The sequence below is a fragment of the Rhinoderma darwinii genome, chromosome 1 (genome assembly GCF_050947455.1).
Source record: "Rhinoderma darwinii isolate aRhiDar2 chromosome 1, aRhiDar2.hap1, whole genome shotgun sequence".
NCBI lineage: Eukaryota > Metazoa > Chordata > Amphibia > Anura > Rhinodermatidae > Rhinoderma > Rhinoderma darwinii.
This window is the reverse complement of record NC_134687.1, coordinates 24,595,930-24,613,719: the sequence shown is the minus strand read 5'-3', so window position 1 is coordinate 24,613,719 and position 17,790 is coordinate 24,595,930. Positions and strand designations below refer to the sequence as shown.

General features: G+C 45.5%; 1 protein-coding gene across 2 annotated transcripts in view; it reads left to right on the top strand.

Annotated features, from left to right (window-relative positions):
- Window positions 1-12,832, top strand: part of RMND5A (required for meiotic nuclear division 5 homolog A) — a 33,755-nt gene extending 20,923 nt beyond the window's left edge. The window contains exons 2-9 of one of the 2 annotated variants that reach the window (XM_075856433.1): window positions 1,537-1,682; window positions 5,116-5,250; window positions 6,507-6,607; window positions 7,849-8,015; window positions 8,094-8,259; window positions 10,119-10,221; window positions 10,957-11,111; window positions 12,094-12,832. In XM_075856433.1, coding sequence (XP_075712548.1) covers window positions 1,537-1,682; window positions 5,116-5,250; window positions 6,507-6,607; window positions 7,849-8,015; window positions 8,094-8,259; window positions 10,119-10,221; window positions 10,957-11,111; window positions 12,094-12,157 — 1,037 coding nt within the window. In that variant the 3' untranslated portion in view covers window positions 12,158-12,832. The remainder of the gene's footprint in view (window positions 1-1,536; window positions 1,683-5,115; window positions 5,251-6,506; window positions 6,608-7,848; window positions 8,016-8,093; window positions 8,260-10,118; window positions 10,222-10,956; window positions 11,112-12,093) is intronic. The other variant, XM_075856441.1, reaches the window with a different exon arrangement.
- The last annotated feature ends 4,958 nt before the right edge of the window (window positions 12,833-17,790 follow it).

Genomic DNA, 17,790 nt, shown 5'->3' with positions numbered 1-17,790 from the left:
ACAAGAAGCCTACAAGTCCCAAGGACTATGTGCCCCACAAGGCATCAGAGCCCATTCAACGAGGGCAGTTTCGGCATCCTGGGCAGAAAGAAGAGAAGCCTCTATGGACCAAATCTGCAGAGCTGCCACTTGGTCAAACCATCATACGTTTTGCAAACATTATAGGTTCGATGTTCTGTCCGATACGGATTTAAGTTTTGGACGGAAAGTCCTTCAATCCGTAGTCCCGCCTTGAGCATTATAATCTGGTATTGCTCCTGCAGTGCTGTCATGAGGGATGTACTGGAAAATAGCAATTAGACCTACCGGTAATTGTATTTCCAGGAATCCATCATGACAGCACCATTACATTCCCTCCCTTATTGAAAAACACTGGCAAGTGGGTGGTGGGAGGGGCCTTTTAACCTCTCTGTCTTCCTGTCCCTACAGAGGTCAATAGGGCAACCTCCTGTAGTGCTGTCATGATGGATTCCTGGAAATACAATTACCGGTAGGTCTAATTGCTATTTTCTGCCACAGTGCTGATATGAACAGCGTCTAATCCATAGCCGTTTTCAAAATTGGTATGGTTGCCCTTGGAAACAGTCAGCAGTTTAGCTCCACCCCAGTGTCAGAGTCTAGAGCTCCGTTTCCCTTACAGGTTTCCTTTTATGTGCATTCATTATTTTTTATTTATTTTTGATAAATTTTAGATGTCTGTCTATACCCAGCTTACGAGTGACTCCTGGTGGGGTCTGTCTGGTTCCCATATTACCCATCCCCTCCACAGTGCCGCACCACGTACATATCAATCCAGACCGTGCTGGGGAAAGTATTTGCCCCCTTCCCAGTTTCTTTTATGTTGTCATATTTGTCACACTGCAGGGTTTCAGATCATCATACTTTTAATATTCGAACAAGATAGTCCAAGTAAACACAAAATGCTGTTTTTAACCCTTTCCCGACATCCGCCAATATATATATATATATATATATACACACAAGCAGGTCCACCTGGGAACGGCTCTAAAGAAACAGAGTAAAGGTTTGGAGTGGCCGAGTCAAAGTTCTAACTTGAATCCCATTGAGATGTTGTGGTAAGACCCTAAACCGGCGGTTCATGCTCAGACCCTCCAATGTACCTGAATAAAAACTAATCTGCAAAGAGTGCGCCGAAATTCCTCCACAGCGATTTAAGAGACTTCTCGCAAGTTATTGCAAATGTTTGATTGTCGTTGTTCCTGCCCGGGGGCGACACCACCAGTTATTAGGTTTACGAGGGCGATTACTTTTTCACATGGGTTATATCGTTTTTAAATCTTTGCCCTCCATAAACGGACTTCTCCTATAAAATCTGCGTCTTTTGATTGCTCGTGCTCTCTTTATCTTCTATTCAAATTAGTTGGATCATCGGAAATAATTTAAAAGTGACAAATTACCAAAAATGGATGAAATCGGGGGAGGGGCAAATAGTTTTTTCACTGCACTGAATAATCTGTATTACACCCGAACACCAGCTGCGTTATGTATGAATGACTTTCGCCTCCTTCTCCCCAGTAGAACAAGATGGAGAGTTATCGGGGACGTTGTCTCTGGTGTTGACCCAGTGCTGTAAACGGATAAAGGACACGGTGCAGAAACTGGCCTCCGACCACAAGGATATCCACAGCAGCGTGTCCAGGGTGGGGAAGGCCATAGATAAGGTACAGTATATACAGCGGAGAGGGTCCAAGGCTTTGTGTACAGATGTGAGAGCAATGATGACGCTCCCCTCCTCCTCCCCATATGTCACACGGACGAGCCACTTACAGTAAGTGTATTTATAGGGTGCCATAAAGAAACCTGTTAGTGGGTGCAGCTCTTGGGTTCATAGTGCTGCTGCATACGCAGAACGAGTTGTGCCTGAATGCAGATGAGTATGTATTTATACAGCGGGCAGGGCTGCAGTGTTAGACCTTATTCACACCAACGTAAAAACAGCCGTCACGCGAACGCATGTTAGTCAATGGGGCCGTTCACACAGCCGTTGTTTCATCAGACCGTGTGAAGGGTCCGTTTATAAATAGAACACGTCCGATTATGTTCCGTTTTTATGGATCCCTCAAGTCTGAGGATTCGTGAAAACGGGATCAGCTCGGACGTGAACAATGTCCTATTTTTCATGTCCGAGTTTCCTCGCGCTCGTGTGAATCTAGCCTTATAAAGGGAATTGTTCGCTGTTAAGGTTATCCCCTCATAGCGCCAATATTGAGGTTACGTCACAATGTAAAACTTTCACCCCTAAAATAATAAAACTATGTCTGAGTCGTCCTGCCTTTTTTAATATTTTATCCAGCAGCTTCTAAGGTGACTCGTACACCGGTGACCAATGCCAATAGCAGCTGTTCGTGCCCATTAGGGATGTCACGATACCAGAACTTGGACTTCTATACCGATCCTTTGTAGTATTGCGATTTTCAATACCAAAACGATACTTTGCCAACAGTAATAAATGACATTTTCTGATGAGGCGCGAGGTGGGATGATTTTGAATGTGCCTCACATTAATAGTAATTAACCCCATCATGTTTCTCAATCATAAGTGACAACAATTTGTTGTGCAGGTTATTACGGCCGCGCCAATACCGAATGTGTATGTGTATTTTTTTTATTTTTATTTAACTTCACTTTGTTTTTCTTTTTAAACTTTAACCCCTTAATGACGGCCAATAAGCCTTTTCGCGGCGGTCATTAATGGGCTTTATTCTGATGCATAAGCCTTTTCATGGCGCTGCATCAGAATAAATAAAAAGCAGGGAGCCGTTAAATCTCCCCGCTCTCAGCTGCCAGATGTATCTGAGGGCTGGGGGCGTCACGAACGGGTGAGATCGATATTAGTATCGATCTCACCCGTTTAACCCCTCAGATGCGGCGCTCAATATAGGGTGCCGCATCTGAGTTGTTTTGGAGAGAGGGAGGGAGCACCCTCTCATCCCACTGACACCCGGCCATAAGATCACCAAGTGTCTGTGTCTCTGATGGCAGCCGGGGGCCTAATAAAGGCCCCCAGGTCTGCCTATAGTGAATGCCAGAGGCATGTCCTAGCAGATGCCTGTCCGTTTTACACGGACAGGCAGTAATACACTGCAATACAGAAGTATTGCAGTGTATTATAAATGCGATTGGATAATCGCATAGTAAAGTCCCCTAATGGGACTAGTAAAAAAGTAAAAAAAAAGTTGAATAAAGTTAATAAAAATAAAATTAAAAACCCACTTTTTCCCCTTACAAACTGCTTTACTATTAAAAAAAAAAACACCATAAAGCGAAAAAGCCGCGTCCGTAACGACCCCGACTATAAAGCTATTACATTATTTAACCCGCACGGTGAACGCCGTAAAAAATAAAATTAAAAGAAAAACAATGGAAAAATTGCTGTTTTCTGTGAATCCTGACTTAAAAAAAAAAAAGTGATCAAAAAGTCGCATCTACTCTAAAATGGTACCAATAAAAACTACAAGTCGTCCCGCAAAAAAAAAACCCTCACAACCGCATCGCCGGAACAATAAAACCGTTACGGCTCTTCAAATATGGAGACACAAAAACAAATAATTTTGAAAAAAAATTAGTTTTTACTATGTAAGTAGTAAAACATACAAATTTGGTATAGTTGCAATCGTAATAACCAGCTGAATAAAGTTATTGTGTTATTTATACCACACGGTAAACGGCGTATATTTAGGACGCAAAAAAGTGGCGAAATATCAGGTTTTCTTCTATCCCCCGCAAAAAAAGTTAATAAAAGTTAATCAAATTATATGTACCCCAAAATGGTGCTATTAAAAAATACAACTTGGCCCGCAAAAAACAAGACCTTAAACAGCGATGTCGACGCAAAAATAAAAAAGTTATAGCTCTTCGAATGTGACGATGGAAAAACGTAAAAAATGGCTTGGTCGTTAGGGCCCAGAATGCAAGCAGGGGGAAGGGGTTAATGTACTGGCATATATCTTATATTGATAGTACATAAGCAGTTGTTAGGACATACCTAAGTATGCCTTAACAACAGGAAATATGGTCAGATAGCCATGGGGTCCTTAAATGGACCCTGTGCTTTCTGCCCATATATGGTTTGTCCCTCAATCGCGTCACAGGGGGCATCCCCCATTCTCATTTTCCACTGAAGGCTGCGGTCAGCTTTGATCGCAACATTCAGGGAAATAGCGGCGGAGATGAGAGGTAATACAGTCATTGCCCCGCTCCTGACCATAACTGCGCACGCGGTCAGCATGAGGTGATGCAGCCGGAGCTACACTAACGAGTGACAGCGCAGGCACTGAAGACAGACCATGGGGGTGTTTTGCGGTGCGCCCGACATGTTCTGTCTTCAGTGCCGCCGCAAATTAGTGCAGCGCTGGCCGCATCACATCGCGCTGACCGCATGCGCACTTGTCAGGACTCCGGAGCGGGGCAGTGGCTGTATCACGCATGTATCACGCAGCCGCAACCCCGCTCTCACTACATTCATGTGTTACAATACTGATCTGTGCGACCGTACAGCTTAGTATTGAAATACATGAAATAACGGTATCGAACCATTTCAGGGTGCACGGCATCTAAACCGTATGGAAGTTTCGATGCATCCCTAGTGCCCATATGGGTTGTCACCCAGCTATTTACAGGCACTGAGTGGCGTATACATTGTTATGCAGAATTAGGTTCTTGTTCCCTCTCCAGCTCTACCTGTGTCAGTCTTCAGTATAGTTCTGGCATTCTGCTCATGAACCAGGAGGTACCGGATGAGCATTTCCTATAGGGAAGTGTTGTAGTGGATCTTCAATGAGCATTGCCGCATCTATGGCCTCACTGCGGGCATCCGAGAACAGTTCTATAATAGAAAATGATGTTGCTGGGTATTATGACCCAGGATAACGGCCGTGTGACTCTGTTTTGTATAATAAAGAATGAGATGGGGGTGGGGTATGACAGTCCTATTCGGCTGCCCTGAGCACCGTGGAGAAGAGGGGTCATGCCATGAAGAAGCGCACTGTCTTATGTTTACATAACCGAGCTGTTGGGCTCGTGGAGGAAGACTTGGTTATTGGGTTTTGCTGGATATATTTCTTACATACAATGTTTTCTCATTCTTGTTTCCAGAATTTTGATGCAGATATCAGCAGTGTTGGCATTGACGGGTGCTGGCAGGCGGACAGCCAACGCATGCTCAATGAAGTAATGGTGGAGCACTTCTTCAGGCAGGGGATGCTGGATGTGGCTGAGGAGTTGTGCCAGGTAGCTGCTGCCAAAGGCCGACCGACATCTCATTCTGCAGTAAAAGAGTGGACATTCTCGTAGAATATAGAGTTAATACATTGAAGACGACTGCAGGAAACAGGATAAATCTGCAAAAAAGTTGTGTAACGACCTATCCTGAGTTACAGCCTGTATTACAGTCCAGAGCTGCCTTCACAGTTCAGAGCTGAAATCTCCCAGCATTCCTTGCTGACTTGGTGTCTGTACATAGCAATTTTTTTAAGGGAACCTGTCATGATGTTTTAGACCTCTAAACCGCCCCCATGCTGTTATACTGGATGGTAATAGTGACTTAAAGATGACCCTGAATAATCTGCCCAATGCTGCATAATGTAGAAAATAAGCTTCTAACATAGTGTGTGTGTAAATGACCGCTCGAGAGTCATCTGGGCGGTGCCACTGTTCTGAAGAGTCATCCCTAAACACGCCCTTCCTGGCTTCATTGACGTCCCGCAGGAGCCGGCTTCTAAGGTCTCTTGCACACGACCTTTGTGCCACTCGGGCCATTTTTGACGGCATCTGAGTGGCACCTGCTCGTCTTTACGGACCCATTCACTTTAGCGGGTGAAACGGGTCCGTGAAAAATGGTCCGAGGAAAGATAGAACATGTCCTATCTTTCCTCGGATCACAGACGGGACTTGGGCGGCACACACGGTCGTGTGCATGAGGCGTAAAGACGTATCACGGCCTGTCGTACGTCGGTCAAGCCAGGAAGAGCGTATTTAGGGACCGGACTGCATGGCTCTTCAGGATAGCGGCACCGCCCAGATGACTCTTGAATGGTCATTTACATACACGCTATGTTATAAGTTTATTTTCTTATACAGGGCATCTTTATTATATTATTACCATCCAGTATAATGGCATGGGGGTGGTTTAGGGGGTCTAAAAACTTGTGACGGTTTCCCTTTTATTATGTACTGATGATCAGAATAGTGATGGGCGCGCTGAGTGTAACTGTAGAACTCTTATGTGTGTATTACATTTATAATAGTTACTGATGCTATATACGCCTATGAACATGTCACGACTTCTCAGAGCAGCAGCAGAATCGTTCTTGTATGTAATGAAGAATCCATCGGCTAGTGTCCCGGGCTAAGTCCTCGGGTGACCTTTGCCTGGAATGACACGTGAAGCCCTGTGCGCTCCTCTGTTGTTACTGCTGGATTGTACTCGCAGCCTCTTTCTGTTACAATGTATCTAGGCTCAGTTTTGTTTGCTTTGTGTTCTGTAGGAAGCCGGACTCTCCATAGACCCGAGTCAAAAGGAACCGTTTGTGGAGCTCAACAGGATATTAGAGGCATTAAAGGTCCGAGTTCTCCGACCAGCTTTAGAGTGAGTATTACATGACGGTATAGTCCGAGAAATCTGAATAAAACTTGTGAGACTTATGTCCTATTTTTTTTAGTTGTAAGGACGACCGTGTAAATGTACAATATCGATACATCAGTCATCTAAAATGAAATATTAAAATCAGAAATGTGTTTTCTCCCCTTTAATATGTTTAAATCTGATCAATATCGGATGGGTAATGTCGTTTCCTGACCGCGGCCAGGCTGAAACCTCTGATCTCCGTAGTTTAACCTTTTATATGCCACAATTAATGCTGATGGTGGCATAAAAAGGAAAGACTGAGGGGGACAGAGATTCCCTGTGACACGCGATCTGGGCACATACCATATATGGGCAGACAGCTCACGGTCTATTGAAGGACCCCAGGGCTGTCTGACCATATTCCCTGTTTTAGGGCATATTTACGTATGGCCTAACATCTGCCTGTGTGCTATCAGTACACCGGCTAATGTACTGCTATATAGATATATGCCCGGACGTTAAAGGGGTTGTCCAGGTTGGGGGGCTATCTTAACCCAGCACGGCCGCTAGACAGTGGTCAGAGCCTTCTGCTTCTGATCCGACCACTGCATAGCTTCTGCCCGGAGGAAGCTGGAACAGTTGATTGGTCCGGATGGGACCTCCACGATCATATACTGATGACCTATCCTGTGGACAGGTAATCCGTATAAAAAACAGCCTCCAACCTGGACAATCCCTTTAAAGTTAAACAATAAATTACCATTTGGGATTAAAACACAAACCAAAAAGTACAATAAAATACAACCAAAAAAAAATTTTTTATTTTTTTTTGTATGTTTTTTTTTTTTTCTCCCTGCATAAATAAAAATTGATAGAAATTAAACACTAATGCACTAATTAACACTAGGGGGCGGAGGCGAGTGTTGTGAGGGCGGAATATAACTCTTCATCCCTGACAGTTAAAGTGACTCGCATTGATTGTCGCTTAAATTGTTCTCTAAAGAAAAGTTTTGCAACTTTCTAATAAACTTTGTGTTGCGATTCCTCACCATTTTCTAAATCTCTACTTGCGGTCAGTAAGTGGAAACATTTTTGTTTAAATCCAAACCTTCTCATACGACTTAACATAGATTCAGAAGTTCATTATACAATGATTAAGCCGGACAACCCATTTAGTCCGATGTTTGTCAAATGTAATTTAGGTGTGTATCTCTTTAATACCGTTTACTGCCGTGAAAATTCATTCTTTTTTTTTTCCTCAGATGGGCAGTGTCAAACAGGGAAATGCTGATGGCCCAGAACAGCTCGTTGGAGTTCAAGCTTCACAGATTATACTTCATTAGTCTACTGATGGGGGGAGCAGCCAACCAGAGGGAGGCACTGCAATATGCCAAAAACTTCCAGCCTTTTGCTTTAAATCATCAGAAAGGTGAGTGTCCTGTACGTGGCGAGCGGTAAGTGAGCAGGTGGAGCGCTGTATTCAGCTTTCTCTTCTTTCATATCCCAGATATCCAAGTTCTCATGGGAAGCCTTGTGTACCTGCGGCAGGGTATAGAGAACTCTCCCTATGTTCATCTGCTGGATGCAAACCAATGGGCAGACATCTGCGACATCTTCACCCGGGATGCCTGCGCCCTGCTGGGTCTGTCTGTTGAGTCTCCTCTCAGTGTTAGGTGAGGACCCTGGGTCTGTAGGACGATGCTTTATTCTGTGTTTATGGAATTATTTTTTTTTACCCTCCTAAAACATACTGATTTTAAAGGATTTTTCCAGGAATATGTATCAATGGAGCGGAGCTGCGGTGCGCGGCACAGCTGCGCGTACAAATGCAGCACTGGGTCTGGAACAACATGGAAGGGCCATCAATGGTTATTCCTGGAAAATCTCCTTTATGGCGTGCTAAGAAATTGGCGCTAGTGTGTGTAAGGAATGGAAATCCGATTGAATGACTACTGCAGATGAGAAATTAGAGGGGTTTTCCCATCAGGGACATGTATGGCATATCCACAGGGTATGTCACATAGATGCGGGCCCCACCTCTGGGACCCGTACCTATCTCTAGAACGGGGCCCCCTAAACCGCTCTGCTCATGCGGCCACTTCCTGACTATATAGTCGGGAGTTCCAGAAACAGCGTAAGTCGCTGAGCTATGCTGTTTCTGTACCTTATATAGAACTGAATGGTAGTTATGGAAACGGCGTAGCTCGCATTCCACGCTGCTTCCGTAACTCCCGACCATGTAACCAGGAAGTGGCTGGGGGGCAGCGTGAGCACAAAAAGCTAGAACGGGGTTTAGGGGGCCCCATTCTAGAGATGGGTGCGGGTCTCCGAGGTGGAACCCGCATCTATCTGACACTTATGACATATCCTGCGGATATGTCATAAATGTCCCTCATGGGAAAACCCCTTTAATACAATAATCTGCTTTAAAGGTTTATTCGAGGAACTAGGATTCAGTGACGTAACGTCATCCAATGGCTGCTGCGGGATCTTATGTTACTATGGATGAAACGTCATTGGGACTCAGTCAGAACAGCTGCCGGATGATACACGGAAGTGAATGGAATTTTAGGAAACGTCATTTGCATAGTGTGTATGAAAACGAAACTCTCTGACCTGCACCTCAGCGTGCCCTATTGCCTGTGCACTAACCTTATGTGTTGGAGGCTCCGTCATAGTCAATGGGGTCCGTCGGTGTCGGTTACTGATGTCATTTTCGTTGCTCTGCTCCTATGACGGGGCAGAGCAATAGAAATGAACAACTCAGATGTGAACAGAGCCATAGCAAGATAATGATGACTAGTCTGTGACCTCATATTTTCCACCCACCATATAACATTGCTGATACATGTGTTCCTGTTACTGCCATCTTGTGCCCTCCTCCCCTTACTACTAGAGGAGATATGAGAAGTGGATCTGGGGGCAGCGATCATGGCTATTGGATGCTGCTCAGTCTTTATATAACATTACTTGGACACCATATAGTGCACCTATATATATACATGACTGACCGTTTCTTTAAAGTGTAACTAAACGTTTAAAAACTTTTGACATTTCAGAATTTTGATCGGTGGGGTCCGAGCACTGAGTTCACCACCAACTGTTAAAACGAAGCGGCATAAGAGCTCGGGGGAGCCGTGTGCCGCTTAGTTTCTGATCGGCTTTCCTCGGAGTGGGGGACGTGCTTAATAGAAAGTCTGAGTCCGAAAGCCGATCAGAAACAAAGCGGCTCATCACTCACCCGAGCACTTCTGCTGTTTTGTTTTAGCGATCGGTGGGTGTCTCGGTGCTCGGACCCCCACTTATCAAAACTTCTAACATGTCACTATAACATGTCAAGAGTTTTTTATAAAAGTTTAGTTACATTTTATGAAAAAAATAAAGATATTGCTACTATTATCCTATCTGTGGCTAGTGTGCGGATGAGACTAAAGTCTGGTGGTTCAGGGGTCCGCGGTGCGGCACTGGGGTCCTGAGTTTAGTTCGTTATATAAGTGCTGTATACATATGTATACCATGTGTTGTTTTGTAGCTTTTCTGCAGGGTGTGTGGCCCTTCCAGCATTGATTAACATAAAGGCGGTGATTGAACAGCGACAGTGCACTGGAGTGTGGAATCAGAAGGACGAGTTACCGGTGAGTAGATCTCCTCACTATGTGTCACGTACGGGCGGCCGGGTCTAGGAAGATCCTCTCAATAGTTGGTGAATGTCTCCTTGTCCGGCTACTCTCACTTCACTCTAAGAATGTTTTGCCACTAAACGATCTACCAGGTATGCCATGAAAAGTGTAAATTGGGGGGGGGGTCCTGAAACTCCTACCCCACCAATCTCTAGAACACGTGCACTGGATCTTTATTCTCGGTGGAGCAGCGGCCATACATGTGCAGTAACGCTCTATTAAGGGGGTGGTCTCATGATGAGAACCGCCAACAATAATCCTTTATTAGGGAGGGAAGTTTATATTCTCCGCACAAAGGGTCCCCATGTGTTGTTCATATTCCCTAATAGGGGGTCTGATGTACATCCCCTTTTTCCAGGAGGAATAACTGAGGAACATTACAATGGAAAGTTCTTAAAAAAGATGCTCCAGCATTATTGTTTTATGGCGAATGCAAGTCTTTACTAAAACAGACGTGTCCGGAGAGGCGAGGGGTCTTAAAGGGAATCTCCACACAAAATGGGAAAAATTGGTTTCTGCCTGTTTTTCCTTGCACACCCCCCCCCTCCGCATTTTTGAGTTTCCTTTACTGAAATCCATAACAATCCGCTGAGTGTAGGTCGTTTTTCTTACCCATGCTGTATAATATGGGTTGTCTTTTCTGCCTGACTCACACTTCGTATTTATGTTCTGTTCTCCATGTCGTCTCAGATCGAAGTGGACCTGGGTAAAAAGTGCTGGTACCATTCAATATTCGCCTGCCCGATCCTTCGTCAGCAAACGACAGAAAATAATCCTCCCATGAAGCTCGTTTGTGGACATATAATATCCAGAGATGCATTAAATAAAATGTTTAATGGTAGTAAGTAAGTATCTGACCCCAGACATGTGTTATTATAATAATCTACCCCAATAATGTGCTGCACGGCGTTACGTTCTGCCTCAGATCTTATTGGTTAAGGCCTCTTGCACACGACCGCGCATTTGCATCCACAATTCATCCACATTTTTGCAGATAAATTGCGGACCCATTCATTTTCACGGATCAGTGCAGGGGCCACGAATCCAGACCGCAAGTACTCAGGGCATGTCATTTTACTGTCCGGATTTGTGGGCTCACACTACTGGCAAAATTCTTGTGGAAGCTCCAGTGGACCGCAACAGACCTGTCATTTTGCGGCCTACAAAACCAATGCGGTCGTGTGCATAAGGCCTAAGTGTAATTTTCCGACCTGAGAGTTTGTTACAATTGTATCCAGTCTAGACCATCATCTATGACCTAAACATCTTGAACTCCAGACTGATACATTGTAACAAATTATCATGACCGGAGAGAGATCTGTGCCGCTGCTGATGCGTTTATCTCACCAGAGGATTGTCTAGACTGGCTACAATTATACCAAACCCTCTATTTCCATCCAGCAAGCAGAGTTTTTAAAAATAGCAAAAGTATATTCGAAAGTTGAAGAACTTTTTATCATACAAGGATTTAAAGGGGTTGTTAAAGAAAAAACAAATGTTATAAAATAACATAATAAACAGAAAACACCACTCCCCTCTTCAAGCCACTGCCGATCCAGCGCAGATGTTCCGCCAGTCCCCGCCGCACTAAAGTGGCCTCCGCATTCATGGGCCGTATTACTGGCATTTTTCATAATTCATTCTAAAATTTAAAGGGGTTTTACAGTCCCTAAAAATGGATGGCCTATCTTCCGGATAGGTCATCAGTAGCTGATGGGTCGGAGTCCGACTCCCGGGACCCCCCCACTTATCAGCTGTTTTGAAGGGGGTGCAGCGCTCGTACACTTACACATGTCACTGTGTTGATGAGCTGTCTCTTTTCTGCAGATTAAAGTGCCCGTATTGCCCTATGGAGCAGAGTCCAGGAGACGCCAAGCAGATCTTCTTCTGAACACGGGGGCTCCTTCCATTGACGTTTGGTTTCCTCTTAGGTTTTTAGTGCATTTGAAGAAAGCTCGGGGAGTTTTTCCCCTATTCCCATTTATTACAGAGGATCATCCTGAATTTTTGGTAAAGCCGATCCGCATAGACACCACCAGCAAGTATAATCCTGAGCATAATCTGGAGCGCGCCAGGGTTGAAGTCTTGTTGTAATTCTGCGTCCCAAGGACCTTCCTGTGACCTCCGACATTGCAGGTTTTTTTGTACTTACAAAGCAAGAGATGATGTAAACTTTTTATTGTTGCCCCCCTCCCCCTTCCTTATTCTCTTCTTACTATCTCCCTGTCATCTGATGGTTAATATAAAGCAATGTCGTGAGTTCTCTTCCCTCGTATGGTGTATATAACAAAACCTTCTACAGAGGCGTCTAGTACAGACTATAGCCCATAGAGGATTTAACATGAGAAATTGCCGTAATATCTCCATAATTTTCTTTTGAATTATTATTATTATTTTTTTGCTGTACTAAAAAAAAAAACTGTAAATAAATCCAGCACCGCGGCTATAATTTAAATAAGAGTGAGGCGCTATTTGCTGCTATGATATAACGGGGGTATATTGTGCTTTTACTGAAATAAGAAATGTTTGTGTGCACAGAATATTCAATAAAGAACAGATGACTTTGGCGCGTTTTCTGGGTGACGATCGCGGAGTGTTGTGAAGCTTCATCTACGCCGTATATCAGCAGTTTTACATTCGATTTCCAAGTTATATACCATGAATGTCTGATTGGTGGCGGCTGGAATGCTGCCCTACTATGTCTGAACAGATACAGGGCCCCAACAGACCGTATCACACATGATAGGATTAGATACAGGGCCCCAACAGACAGTGCCACATGATAGGATTAGATACAGGGCCCCAGCAGATAGAATGCCACATGATAGGATTAGATACAGGGCCCCAGCAGATAGAATACCACATGATCGGATTAGATACAGGGCCCCAGCAGATAGAATGCCACATGATAGGATTAGATACAGGGCCCCAGCAGATAGAATGCCACATAATAGGATTAGATACAGGGCCCCAGCAGACAGAATCCCACATGATAGGATTAGATACAGGGCCCCAGCAGACAGAATACCACACGATAGGATTAGATACAGGGCCCCAGCAGACAGAATCCCACATGATAGGAATAGATACAGGGCCCCAGCAGATAGAATGCCACATGATAGGATTAGATACAGGGCCCCAGCAGACAGAATCCCACATGATCGGAATAGATACAGGGCCCCAGCAGATAGAATGCCACATGATAGGATTAGATACAGGGCCCCAGCAGATAGAATACCACATGATAGGATTAGATACAGGGCCCCAGCAAACAGAATCCCACATGATAGGATTAGATACAGGGCCCCAGCAGATAGAATGCCACATGATAGGATTAGATACAGGGCCCCAGCAGATAGAATACCACATGATAGGATTAGATACAGGGCCCCAGCAGATAGAATGCCACATGATAGGATTAGATACAGGGCCCCAGCAGACAGAATACCATATGATAGGATTAGATACAGGGCCCCAGCAGACAGAATGCCACATGATAGGATTAGATACAGGGCCCCAGCCTACAGAGTCTGATAAGATAAGCCTAAAATGGAAAAAGAGGCAGCACTGCAGGGTATCGGGGTGCAGGCCTCCAGGGATCCGACTTGTAAATCCCCAAATGTAGACAAAAATGGAAAAAGAGGCCGCACTCCAAAGGTCGCATCAAATGAAATAAATGTATTCACCCATCAGTGAAAAAAGGTACAACGTTTCAGCTGCTCCGTGCAGCCTTTGTCAAGCTTATAAAACAGACAATCCAGTGCATTTATACACCCCGCAGTGGGAGGAGCCACCATCAAAATTGACGTCTAATAAAAAGTTTAATTTTTCTAAGAGCAGAAGCGACTGATCATCCATAATCCATAGTGTCCGTGTCATAACATTTGTAAAAATCCATATATAGGAAAATGTACAAAGCAATATAATAAAGAAAGAGACGCTATAAAAATGACTTCACAATTCTCTAAATCCTAATCAGAAATGATTCCATACACCCGGCATCCTACAGCTGTTCAATATCAATTTCTGATTATGATTTAGAGAATTGTGAAGTCCTTTTTATAGCGTCTTTCTTTATTATATTGCTTTGTACATTTTCCCATATATGGATTTTTACAAATGTTATGACACGGACACTATGGATTATGGATGATCAGTCGCTTCTGCTCTTAGAAAAATTAAACTTTTTATTAGACGTCAATTTTGATGATGGCTCCTCCCACTGCGGGGTGTATAAATGCACTGAATTCCCTGTTTTAGGGCTTGTTTACAAGAGCGTGTTAGACGTCCTACGACCTATGTAATTCAATGTGGCCGCTCACACTACCGTTGTTTCAACGGACCGTGTGAAGGGTCGTGGGAAAATAGGACATGGCCGTTCTTTTCGCGCATCCCTCCATAGACTCCTCTATGGGGGATGCGTGACCACGCGTACCGCAGCGCTGAGCACGGATGCTCCTCGGACGTGGAAAACAGCAGTTTTTCATGTCTGAGATGCGCAGCGCTCGTGTGAATCAGGCCTTGTATTGCTTGACAAAGGCTGCACGGAGCAGCTGACACGTTGTACCTTTTTTCACTGATGGGTGAATACATTTATTTCATTTGATGCGACCTTTGGAGTGCGGCCTCTTTTTCCATTTTTGTCTACATTTGGGGATTTACAAGTCGGAGGCCTGAACACTGATACCCTGGAGTTTCCGTGCTGCCCACATTTTCTTTGGACAAGATAAGCTTAGATACAGGGCCCCAGCAGAGAATATCACATGATAAGCTTAGATACAGGGCCCCAGCAGAGAATATCACATGATCAGCTTAGATACAGGGCCCCAGCAGAGAATATCACATGATCAGCTTAGATACAGGGCCCCAGCAGAGAATATCACATGATCAGCTTAGATACAGGGCCCCAGCAGAGAATATCACATGATCAGCTTAGATACAGGGCCCCAGCAGAGAATATCACATGATCAGCTTAGATACAGGGCCCCAGCAGAGAATATCACATGATCAGCTTAGATACAGGGCCCCAGCAGAGAATATCACATGATCAGCTTAGATACAGGGCCCCAGCAGAGAATATCACATGATCAGCTTAGATACAGGGCCCCAGCAGAGAATATCACATGATCAGCTTAGATACAGGGCCCCAGCAGAGAATATCACATGATCAGCTTAGATACAGGGCCCCAGCAGAGAATATCACATGATCAGCTTAGATACAGGGCCCCAGCAGAGAATATCACATGATCAGCTTAGATACAGGGCCCCAGCAGAGAATATCACATGATCAGCTTAGATACAGGGCCCCAGCAGAGAATATCACATGATCAGCTTAGATACAGGCCCCCAGCAGAGACTATCACCCATGATTAGCTTAGATACATGGCCCCAGCAGACAATCCGACATGATAGGCTTAGGTACAGGGCCCCAGCAGATGGTATCAACTATATTATACTTACCAAGTCACCGTTCCTGATGCCATTCATTGCCAGGACGTTATCTGTGCCGCACAATAGCATCCTGATGCTGAGCGGGGTCAGGTGCCAGTGCGGCACCTGCAGGTACAGAGGACCTGACAGAAATGGGGAAGGTAAGTATATGGAGTGATTGAAGCGGCGGAGGGTGGGGGCCACTCCTAAAGGATGGCCCTGCCTCCACTAATCAGACAGTAATGACCTATCTAATCAATATGCCTTCATATCTCCTGATGGGAATCCAAAGAATAAACATAGAATGGGTTGTAGTCCGCGCCCGCAGATAAAGGACTCGTAGGACAGTGATGGGTAATGGTCGTCGTTTCTCCTCGGCTGCCAGCACATGAATGAATAGGTTGTCCGGCGCTTCCTCTCTAGGTGAGTGACCACAAAAGTGTGCCCCTCCTGCTGGCCATGTCGTCTCTTAAAGGGACGGTCTTATCTTGACAGCCCCTTTCTATTTACCCTTTTATGCCTGTTAGGGTATACAGCAAGGATATAATGGTTAAAAACTTACAAGCAACGACACCACCAGTGTAAAAAAAAAAATCAAATGTAATCCATGGACTTCCTAGTGAGACCAATCTGAACAAGCAAAGCTGCAATGGAAAGCATGGTGGAGGGAAAAGAAACAGACTGAGACAAAGGTGGATTTCAGAATGAAATTGTGGCTAACCTGGAGTCACTTGTAGTTGTGCCCAATTGGAGGGAAAAAAGCAGCGAACACTGAAGAAAATGCATAATAAGTATCACCCGTCGGTAGGGACACATGGTAACTGGTTGCCAATATGTCATGAGTGCAGATTCGCCGCTGCAAATTTCTACAGATTTGTTGTGATTAATATCCGCAGCAAATCCAACCCATGTGGACCCGGCCTCACACAGACTTCTAATCCAACCCATGTGGACCCGGCCTCGCACAGACTTCTAATCCAACCCATGTAGACCCGGCCTCGCACGGACTTCTAATCCAACCCATGTGGACCCGGCCTCGCACAGACTTCTAATCCAACCCATGTGGACCCTGCCTCGCACAGACTTCTAATCCAACCCATGTGGACCCGGCCTCACACAGACTTCTAATCCAACCCATGTGGACCCTGCCTCGCACAGACTTCTAATCCAACCCATGTGGACCCTGCCTCGCACAGACTTCTAATCCAACCCATGTGGACCCGGCCTCACACAGACTTCTAATCCAACCCATGTGGACCCGGCCTCGCACGGACTTCTAATCCAACCCATGTGGACCCGGCCTCGCACGGACTTCTAATCCAACCCATGTGGACCCGGCCTCGCACAGACTTCTAATCCAACCCATGTGGACCCGGCCTCGCACAGACTTCTAATCCAACCCATGTGGACCCGGCCTCGCACAGACTTCTAATCCAACCCATGTGGACCCGGCCTCGCACAGACTTCTAATCCAACCCATGTGGACCCGGCCTCGCACAGACTTCTAATCCAACCCATGTGGACCCGGCCTCGCACAGACTTCTAATCCAACCCATGTGGACCCGGCCTCGCACAGACTTCTAATCCAACCCATGTGGACCCGGCCTCGCACAGACTTCTAATCCAACCCATGTGGACCCGGCCTCGCACGGACTTCTAATCCAACCCATGTGGACCCGGCCTCACACAGACTTCTAATCCAACCCATGTGGACCCGGCCTCGCACAGACTTCTAATCCAACCCATGTAGACCCGGCCTCGCACAGACTTCTAATCCAACCCATGTGGACCCGGCCTCGCACAGACTTCTAATCCAACCCATGTGGACCCGGCCTCACACAGACTTCTAATCCAACCCATGTGGACCCGGCCTCACACAGACTTCTAATCCAACCCATGTGGACCCGGCCTCACACAGACTTCTAATCCAACCCATGTGGACCCGGCCTCACACAGACTTCTAATCCAACCCATGTGGACCCGGCCTCACACAGACTTCTAATCCAACCCATGTGGAGCCGGCCTCTCACAGACTTCTAATCCAACCCATGTGGACCCGGCCTCGCACAGACTTCTAATCCAACCCATGTGGAC